Source organism: Solanum stenotomum, chromosome 1 (genome assembly GCF_019186545.1).
Source record: "Solanum stenotomum isolate F172 chromosome 1, ASM1918654v1, whole genome shotgun sequence".
NCBI classification, from domain to species: domain Eukaryota; kingdom Viridiplantae; phylum Streptophyta; class Magnoliopsida; order Solanales; family Solanaceae; genus Solanum; species Solanum stenotomum.
The window spans coordinates 104,378,067-104,388,041 of record NC_064282.1 but is presented as its reverse complement, the minus strand read 5'-3'; the positions used below and the strand labels follow the sequence as shown (position 1 = coordinate 104,388,041).

The 9,975-nt window shown below is 36.2% G+C and overlaps 1 protein-coding gene and 1 pseudogene across 1 annotated transcript; one reads left to right on the top strand and one right to left on the bottom strand.

The window, feature by feature from the left end:
• The first annotated feature begins 3,924 nt into the window (after nt 1–3,924).
• On the top strand, nt 3,925–6,408 carry LOC125860931 (putative pentatricopeptide repeat-containing protein At5g59200, chloroplastic). Its single transcript, XM_049540981.1, has 3 exons — nt 3,925–4,218; nt 6,028–6,145; nt 6,194–6,408. Exons 1-3 carry the CDS (start codon nt 3,925–3,927, stop codon nt 6,406–6,408), a joined length of 627 nt encoding a protein of 208 aa, XP_049396938.1.
• A 498-nt stretch (nt 6,409–6,906) lies between these two features.
• Nucleotides 6,907–9,439, bottom strand: LOC125846334 (receptor-like protein Cf-9; annotated as a pseudogene).
• Nucleotides 9,440–9,975: the final 536 nt, after the last annotated feature.

Below are 9,975 nucleotides of genomic sequence, written 5' to 3'. Positions count from 1 at the left end.
GCAAGAGTAAAGGTGGAGGTAGATTTATTAAGAGAATTCCCAAAGAGGATTAAAATTGGGATGAAGATGAAGAATGAGGAGGTATTGGAGAAGTGGATCAAGATCATATACGATTATGTACCAAAGTATTGTCAAACATGTATGATTCAGGGACATAATAAGGAACAATGTTTTGTTGTGCACCCAGAATTGTATCCAAAAGAGAAAGTAGGGCAAATGGATGGGAAGAGAACGAAAAGAAAACAGATGAATTCTAAGGAGAGGAAATCAGATGTGAATGATGCAGAAAAGGCTGGAAACAACCAAAAATTCATCAGAGAAGAAGGTTTTGTGGAGAATAGACACAAAAAATGGGGAGGTGGTAAAACAAAACAGCCGGAACAGGTTTGGAACAGGGTTGGTTTAATTACTAGAAATACATTTAATATATTGGAACAAGATGAACAAGAGGGAGGAGGAGAAGGGGAGAAATTAGATTTGAATGCGATGGACACAAACGGAGATACGCCTGGTATTCAAATAAGTAATAACAAAGAGAAGAGCACCAAGAGGCAAGGAGGCACAAGAGAAAATGACTCTATGGAGGGGAACAGTCAGGAATAAAAATTATAGAGACTTCAGGACATATAGATAACAATCACCAGGCAAGCAAAAAAGGAGGTGGTAGAACGGAGAGGAGTATTGACGAAGATGGTTCAACAAAAGAGAATTGTGAAGGGAAAGATCAGAGAACAGAAAATAAGTTTAATGATTCTGGTTCATGTAACATGTTAGAATCATGCAGGAAATCGGGGAGAAATAACTTCATGGAGGTAGAGGACATCGAAATAAGGAAAGCTCCTGACTTAATAGAAGAAGATGATGAGGTATTGCAACACATAAAGGACACAGATGAGGATGAGGATATCGAATATAACATTCAACAAATTAGCAAGGCAGCTGATTTATCACCTAGACATACTAATAGCTTGAAGTATAAGGCAAGAAAAGGTAAGCGAACCTTACCTTTACAAGTCCAAACAAGGAGTAGCAGGGAGAAGGCATCTAATAGTGATCAATGAATGAGAAAATTCTTTTATGGAACATTAGGTCGGTTAATACTCAAAAATCTTTTGAGAGATTAATGGACTTAAATAAAAGATATCATTATTCATTCATAGCTTTAATGGAACCGTTCCAAAGTCCAGTGGAGCTAGATCAATACAAAAGGAAGTTAGGTTTTGAGCATGCAGGGGTAAACTGTTCGGGAAAAAAATGGTATTTTTGGAGGACAAATTGGGATGCCAACATCATTCTTGATACAATGCAGCAAATAACAATAAAGTTCAAATAAGGGATAATTTTTTTCTGATTACGGCTGTGTATGCGAGATGCACTGCCTTGGAAAGGTTAGAATTATGGGAGGAACTAGAAGATTTAGCAGGAAGGGAGCATTGCCCATGGGTGGTTGGAGAGATTTTAACGTAATTCTTAATGAGGAGGAAAAACTAGGAGGCCTTCAGTTTACTCAGAATGAAGCTTTGGATTTTGCATCCTGTATTACTTCAGGTGTGTTATTTGAAATACGCACATCAGGTAGTAAATTTACTTGGTGGAATGGGCGAATTGAAGAAGACTGTATTTTTAAAAGGTTGGATAAGATTCTTGTAAATCAAGAGTTTATGGATATTTTTCCATCTTCTGAGGTTCATCATCTGATCAGACACGGATCTGACCATGCTTCTCTCCACATGACATGTGATTCTGTTGAGGGACCAACGTTAAAACCATTTTGGTTCTTGAAATTTTGGAGTAAACACAAATATTTCAAGAAGATTGTGGAAGATAATTGGTGTGTGGATTTTGTTGGGAACCCTTTCGTTGAGTTTCAAGCTAGACTGAAGAAAATTAAAAAGGCTTTATTCGCGTGGAGAAGAACTGTTTATGGGGATATCTTTCAACAAATTGCCACAATAGAAGATGTGATAAAGGTGAAGGAAGCTCAGATGGAGATATATCCATCTGAAAGCAACATGGCAGGTTTGAGCAAAGCAGAAGCAGAATTGAAGAAATTTTTGAAAATTGAAAAATTGAAGAAGAATTTTGGAAGCAAAAGGCGGGGATGAAATGGTTTTCTGATGGAGATAGCAATACGAAATTCTTCCATTCTTATGTAAAAGGGAAAAGGAAGAAGTTGCACATTTCCGAAATAGAGGATGATCAGGGGATAATGTTACAGTCCAATGAACAGATTGGTCGAGCTGCAATACATTTTTTTGAGCAGCAATTCTGTGCAGAAACAATGGCGACTGATTCTGCCATGCTCGAGCACATACCAAAATGTATAACAGAAGAAGAAAATGCAGTAATGAGTAGACTGCCGGACCTGGAGGAAGTGAAAAGTATGGTTTTTGAATTAAATGGGAATAGTGCTTGTGGGCCGGACGGTTTCACAGGACATTTTTTCCAGTGTTGTTGGGAGATCATTGGGGAAGATGTCACTAAGGTGGTTAATTAGAGCATTTTTCTGTGGGCAAGAATTGACAAAAGAGCATTACTCATACGAGCTTAGTGCTTCTGCCGAAGAAAGAAGTGGTTCGAACTTTCTCAGAGCTAAGACCAATAAGTCTTAGTAATTTTATGAATAAGATCATATCCAGAGTGATACATGATAGAATTGTGATGATTTTACCCAAGATTATTTCTCCGACATAGTCAGGTTTTGTTAAGGGCAAAAGTATTACGGAGAATGTATTATTGGCACAAGAGATAATCAGAGATATGAATAAAAGGAGTAAATATGTTAATGTGGTTGTGAAATTGGATATGGCCAAGGCATATGATAGAGTTTCATGGTCTTTTTTAACCAAAGTGATGAGGAGTTTTGGTTTTTCTGAAATAATTATTGATATGATATGGAGGATTATGTCCAACAATTGGTACTCTGTGTTGATCAATGGGAGGGCACATGGTTTTTTTCGATCATCTAGAGGTCTGAAGCAGGGAGATCCACTCTTTCCCACTTTGTTTATTATTGCAGCAGAAGACATAGCTAGAGGTCTCAATAGTTTACACGGGGATGCAGATTTTAAGGGCTATGGGTTGCCGAAATGGAGTCCAAAGACAAATTATTTATCTTACGCAGATGATACTATCCTTTTCTGTTCTAGAGAAAAAAGGTCAGTAATCAAAATGATGCAGGTGCTAAGAGATTATGAGTGCATCTCAGGGCTAATGATTAATAAATCAAAGAGTTATTTCTATCTCCATGAGAATACACATTTGATTGTCGCAATAAGATTGCGAAGGTTAACAGGAATAAGACAAGGGAATTTTCCTTTCACTTATTTGGGCAGTCCAGTTTATTATGGGAGGAGCAACTCAAGTTATTTTGAGGAATTGATAAGGAAAATTGCAAAGAGAATTTTTTCTTGGCATAATAAATTCCTTTCTTTTGGAGGTAAGCATGTACTAGTTAATCATGTACTTCGGTCAATGCCAATATACTTATTATCAGCAATGAGTCCAACCAAGAAGGTCATGGAGCAGATTCATCAAATCTTTGCAAAATTCTTTTGGGGAAAGGTTGGGGGAATAAAAGGAAAGCATTGGGTGGCATGGGAAGATATGTGTCTACCAAAGGAGGAAGGTGGAATTGGATTTAGAAGGATACAAGATATAAACAAAGCACTTTTTGCTAAGTTATGGTGGAATTTTTGAGTCTCCACAAACTCGCTATGGGCTGAATACATGTGGAATAAGTACTGCAAGAAAGTGCATCCGGTAATTGCAATTAGTAGCGGAGCTTCACAAGTATGGAGGAAGATGATTAAGATCAGGGAGGAGGTGGAACATGACATTTGGTGGCAATTAAAAGCTAGAAATTCTAGTTTTTGGTTTGATAATTAGACCAAGCAAGGAGCTCTATACTTTACAGAAGGGGATATGGCGCAAGATGAGGAATTAGAAGTCAAGGATTTTATTAGGAATAATGAGTGGGATGTGGACAAGCTGAGATCTGTTATTTCAGAGGAGATGGTACAACATATAGTTATGAACATCAAGGCCAGAAGTAAGGTAGATGACAGTGATAAAGCTTGGTGGGTACGTAGCACTAATGGTTTTTTCACTGTCAAGTCAGCATATCAAACAATGAGAAGCAAAAGGGCAGAGAAAGAATGGAGCAAGTTTATGTGTATAAAGGGGTTACCTTTCAAGATTGGATTTTTCTTATGGAGGGTTTGTTGTAAACATGTGTTTGAATTGTAGAAGAGAAAGAGCTTGACCTTTGGAGCATAAATGAGGTGAGGATGAGGAAAAAACAAGTTGAAAGAGAAAGGGATATATCATAAAAAATACAATGTTTACGTAGCCCATATCTGCACTAAAATGATCAAAACTAATTAAGTTGGTAGAGAAGAAATCAAGAAATGTTTGATCTATGTCTATATTCAACAATTCCGATGAGGTATATATAGCATAAATTAAGCAAAGAAATATACTATACACATTTAATTTACTAAAACAAGTTCAATGTTACTGTTTTGGAAGTGATGAAGTAGAAAGTTGTTTTTGGAGTTAAATATGCAGGTATGAGCTGCATATGATAACCGCGATGGAATATCTCGATGTTATGTCGGTTCAGTTTATGAACAAAGTCTCACATTAGAAACTGATAAGAAAAAGAAGATACGTATCAAGTGAAGTGATACCCTTAATTAATGATTTGAGGCATTTAGGAGGAAACTGTGCAAGTTTTTCCCAAAGCCGACTAAATCACACCATTTTAAGAATGTTGTGCACTTGATGTCGGTCTATTTTCACAATTCGTCTTATAATTTAGTTTGGATTTGCACTTCTTGTGATTTTTAAGGTCTTACTTTCTGTCCCAAATTGATAATTAGTGTCCTTTTATTTAAGGAAAAGAAGGTGTATGCCATGTCTTAATTTAGTTCCCATGAGCACAGAATAATTCAAGTTCTTGAACGTTATGAACAAAATTTCTTAACTCTTCGACCTTAGACTTAGAGTTAAGAATCAAACTCTTCGAGCTTGTCGAAAATCCTTTAAAGCTTATTCCATTCCCTATCTATTGGGATAATTTTACACTTTCCTTTGAACTTTCTACCTCTATGATTAGTTGGTGTATAAACCTTGACAAAAAAATAACAAATCCAGTCAAAAAAATAACTTAGTGGGATTTCACTGGGTATGCTGTTGTTGTTGTTGTTGTTGTATTAGTCAAATGAATAATCAATTCTTTTATTCTATTTTGATTGGTTAGGATGATATGTTAGTTGATACAAATGAGTCTATAGGGATTGAAGGAGTACTTAAACAGAAAATCAACAACAGCTTCTGAACTGTTTGATGCAGGTGGAAATTGTGGTATCAATGAACTTTTATTAATTTGTTATTAATAGCCAGATAACAAATCCTACACACATTAGAAGTTGATAAGAAAAAGAAGATCTGTATAAAGTGAAGTGATACTCTTAATGATTGGAGACATTTTGGAAGAAAACTATGCACGTTTTGCCCAAAGACAACGATATCACACTATTTTAAGAGTTTCTTCATTTAGAATTTGTGGAATTGATGTCGGTTTATGTTAACAATTCATCTTGTAGATTGATTTAGATCTGCAGTTCTGGTGACAGAAGTTTTTGAACGGATTACCCCTATTTTGGGGTGGTCTTTAATTATTGCTCCTCAATCGATGGTCTTTAATTTTTGCCCCTGCTTATCATTTAATGAAAGTTTGTGGGTCAAAGTACGACCTAGTTTCGTAAGAGAACTTTTGCCTTTGTCCGGCATAAGTTGTGTAGTATCTAATTTGCAAGGCAGAAGTTTAGATAACATAAGTTCTGTAGGAATAAACTATGCATAAGCAAGAAGCTTATTATCTGAAAAGAAGAAGAAATCATCATCAATTTGATTTGAGCTCTGCTATTGAGAATTAGTATTATCCTTGAAGAGGACTAGAAACTGGGAACTCTTTATAGTACGAGGCCTTGCCTGTATTTTTAAGCATTTGCTGTAACACAGGTATTTGATGCGATGGAGCAGGTTTGCATATGGAATGCTATGATTTCTTCCCTAGCATTAATGATGAATTCGGGGTTGCAACACAATGAGATTGCCTTCGTGGCAGTTCTATCAACTTGTGCGTGTGCTAAGCTTGTCGATTTCGGGTTCTAATTGTTTGAAGCAGTATCACATGAATTCGGACTTGCAGCTAAGATGAAACATTATGGCTGTGTGGTTGATCTACTGCAGGAAGCTTACGACTTCATAAAGAAGATGCCTTTTGAAGCTGATGCTACTGTCTTGGGTGCTTGTAGACTTGGTGGAGCAATTGAGTTGGGAAATGAAGTAGCACAACTATTGCTTGAGTCGAAACAGAATCATTCTGGCCGTTATGTTTAACTCTCAAGCATTTATGTTGGCGCAGAGAGGTGGGAAAAAGCAATGTTAGATCCTGGAATACACAAGGTTCCAGCCCACAGTGTTATTTAGTAGAGTTGATAACTGCAACAACTTTTATTTGTAAAATTGTTGATGAGCCTGCATCGTGATGAAGTCATGACTCACCTCTGCTAGGATCTAAACCTTAGTATCCAAGGTTGTTTCTCCAACTTTTCAACTGCTACACCAACTCTATTGTGGTCGTAGTTATTCAAATTATTATTTATCGAGGAATACTTTTTATATTTCAAAGTACGCAAGAATTTGGAATTGTTTTAGTATTTTTAATGTGTTTTCTATTCTCATTCTAGTTTTTTACTGTTATTCCAGTTTCCCTTTTGATCCCTTTGCATTCTATGAAATTCTATGGTTATTCCTTGCAATTGAATTTGTTGAGTCACAACAGAAGAAAATGTAACGAAAGTAAAAACTTTTATTCACATCCCAGCAATACCTCGAGGTTACACACTAATGTCTTTTCTTGTGCTTTTTCATTCTCGTAAGAATTTTGTGTTCCAATTCTACATCCATCCTCGAAAACCATGCTGGATATTGAGTTGACAACATTATGTATATTATGGACAGTCCAATAACAAGTCCACAACCGTAACCCATGAGAACTGCCTGCCAGCTTATAATTGCTGAATCTCCTCCTTCTTCTTCATCTAGCCCAAATGGAGTTGTTGATTGTGGTACCCCTTCATCACTGCCACAATCTTTTGAGAGTGGCGATCCATGTAACCCATCATTCCCTTGGTATGAACTATTCTCAAATGTATCAAATTGTTTTCCTCTGGGAATGCATCCAACAAGATGATTGTGAGAGAGATTTAAGACTGCAAGAAATGTGAGGGATGCAAGTTGTTGTGGAATTTCTCCGCTGATTTTGTTGGATGAGAGATCCAATGATTCAAGTACAGATAATTGGTGCAGTGATTCTGGTATGTGACTTTGCAAGCGATTATGAGATAAGTTCAAAGTCCGAAGCCCAATGAGATCTCCAATAATGCTTGGGATATGACCTTCAAATCTATTCCTTGAGAGATCGATAATAATCTCTGTAGTCAAAACTCGAGAAAGTTCAAGCTCCTGTCCCTTTGTTGTCACTATCAAGGAAATTGAGTAATAATAATAATTTATAGCAGCTACATACTCTCGGGTTCCACTGTTCTCACCAATTATTTTCATGGCTTCAAGATTCTCAAAAAGGCTCACCGGTAAATCTCCAGTAAATCTATTGGATGAGAGATCTAAAACTAGAATTTGAGCAAACAAGTGGTCAGTCCTTGAATATTTTATAGGGCCATAAAACTTATTTGATCTCAAGCTTAAAATTTGCAAATCAGGTAGGGATCCTAACCATTTAGGAAATGTGTCACTCAACTCATTGTCACCTAAATCAAGAACCTCCAAATATTTGCAATTGAGCAAAGATTGCAAGACTTTCCCCTCTAGTTTATTCCCATTAAATTTAATGACTCCAAGTTGGCTTCCTATACTAAAAGTAGTATTAATTGTTCCGCTAAGACTATTGTTGCTTAAATCTAAAATCATAAGTTCACTCATCTCACCCAAACATAGTGGGATTGTTCCCTCCAAATTATTGCTGTTCAAATCCAGCAGTTGTAGTTTTGTCAGATTGCAGATGATTGAAGCAATCTGTCCACTGAGATTATTGTACGAAAGGAGAAGAAACCTTATGCCCTGATTGTTTAGGAGTGACTTTGGAATAGGACCTTGCAGCTGATTTTGTTTTAGAGAAACTCGATGCAATGTTTTAGACTTGAACTCCTGAATGTTTCCACTGAAATGGTTATCACTCAAGTCTAAATCAGTTAGTGAAGGGAGGGAGAATATACAGGAAGGAATTGAATCAGTTAGGGAATTTGATGAAAAATCTATGAATTGAAGTTGTGTCAAGCTTCTGTTAAAGGATATGAACTCAAGTTGACCATCAAAGTTGTTATTTGTAAGTGATAAGAACCTGATCTTTCCAAATCTAAAGATATCAGAAATGGGTCCTTCAAGATGGTTATAACCAAGGTCCAAAGCCTCTATGTTGGTGAGATTCCATAGAGGTTTAGGAATAGACCCTGAGAGATTACAATAAGACAAATCTAATGTACGCAGTGAAGTTAGATAACCAAATGATTCAGGTATCTTACCAGTATCATTCACACCACTGAGTTATAACTTCATAAGTGATGCACTGCTATTCCATTTGGTAGTGGGAAACTTAACAGTGAGCTGGGGATTTTCTGTTAAATAAAGAGATTCCAAGTTGGAAAGGTGGAAAACTCTTTCGGGCAATACCCCGTATAACTGTGTAAATGGAAGCCGTAGAGCTGTTAAATAAGAAGACAAATTCAGAGGAATAGCGGAAGAGATGCTCACATAGCTAAGGTCGAGCACTCTTAATTGGGTCAAGTTCTTAAGGAGCAGTTCAAAATTGTGAGGTCCGAATCTTAATAGACTACTACTCTGGATACTAAGAACTTGTAATTTAGAAAGGTGAGAGATTTCTGCTGGGATTAGACCTATAAGACTTGAATACGATAAATCAAGATGTGTCAAACTAGAAAGCTCACCAAATTTAGGTGAAATGAGCGACCCAGAAAAATCATTATTAGACAAATCAAGCCTTTTGAGATTGGAGAGTTGAAAGAGGCTACTATTGGAATGAAACTTGCCTTGAAAGTTTGCTGCAAGTGAGGTTAAGCTCAATCACATTTCCTGTCGTCTCGTCACAATAAACTCCATCCCAAGAGCAACAATCTGTGCTCTTGTTCCACGAAAGAGGTTTTGGATATGACGGTTGGCCTGTTATGTCGAAACAAGGACCAAAAGCATCATGACTTATTGTAAACATTTGCTTGAATTGTAGAAGAGCAAGAGCTTGACCTTTAAGGCACAAATGAGACAAGGATGAGCAGAAAGCAAGTTGACACAGTAAGGAAAATAACATTAAATAAACAAGTTTTAAGTAACCCATTTCTGCACTAAAATGTTCAAAACTAATTAAGTTGGTAGATAAGAAATAAAAAATCTCTTCTTTGTTCCTCTATCCAATAATTTAGATGAGGTATATACAGCACAAATTAAGCAAAGAAATTTACTAGGGAAAAGGACCTTGTCAACAACATTTCAGGTCGAAAATCCTTCAATTTTTTGATTGATTTCTTGGCGTGTAGACCTTGACTTAAAGGATAGGATTCACAATGAAAAAGACTATTAAAATCTATAGTTGATACAGAAATAGTAAAAGTTTGATGTTTTTTAGGATTTGCCCATGTTATAGGGTGTTATGATATTTTAAAAATAATTCCACTTGAGTTCAATTTTCTATGAACAAAAAAGGGATTCAAATTATATACATTGACAGTATAAAATAGTTTTTGGCTATCGTGTTGCTTTAATTTACCACACGTAAAAGGTTACTTCTCATAATTCTTAGATCATTATTCCAAGCTTGTTGTATAAATTTTCCTATAATTGGTTTTAAATGACTCAACCGTATAAATTTCTTTT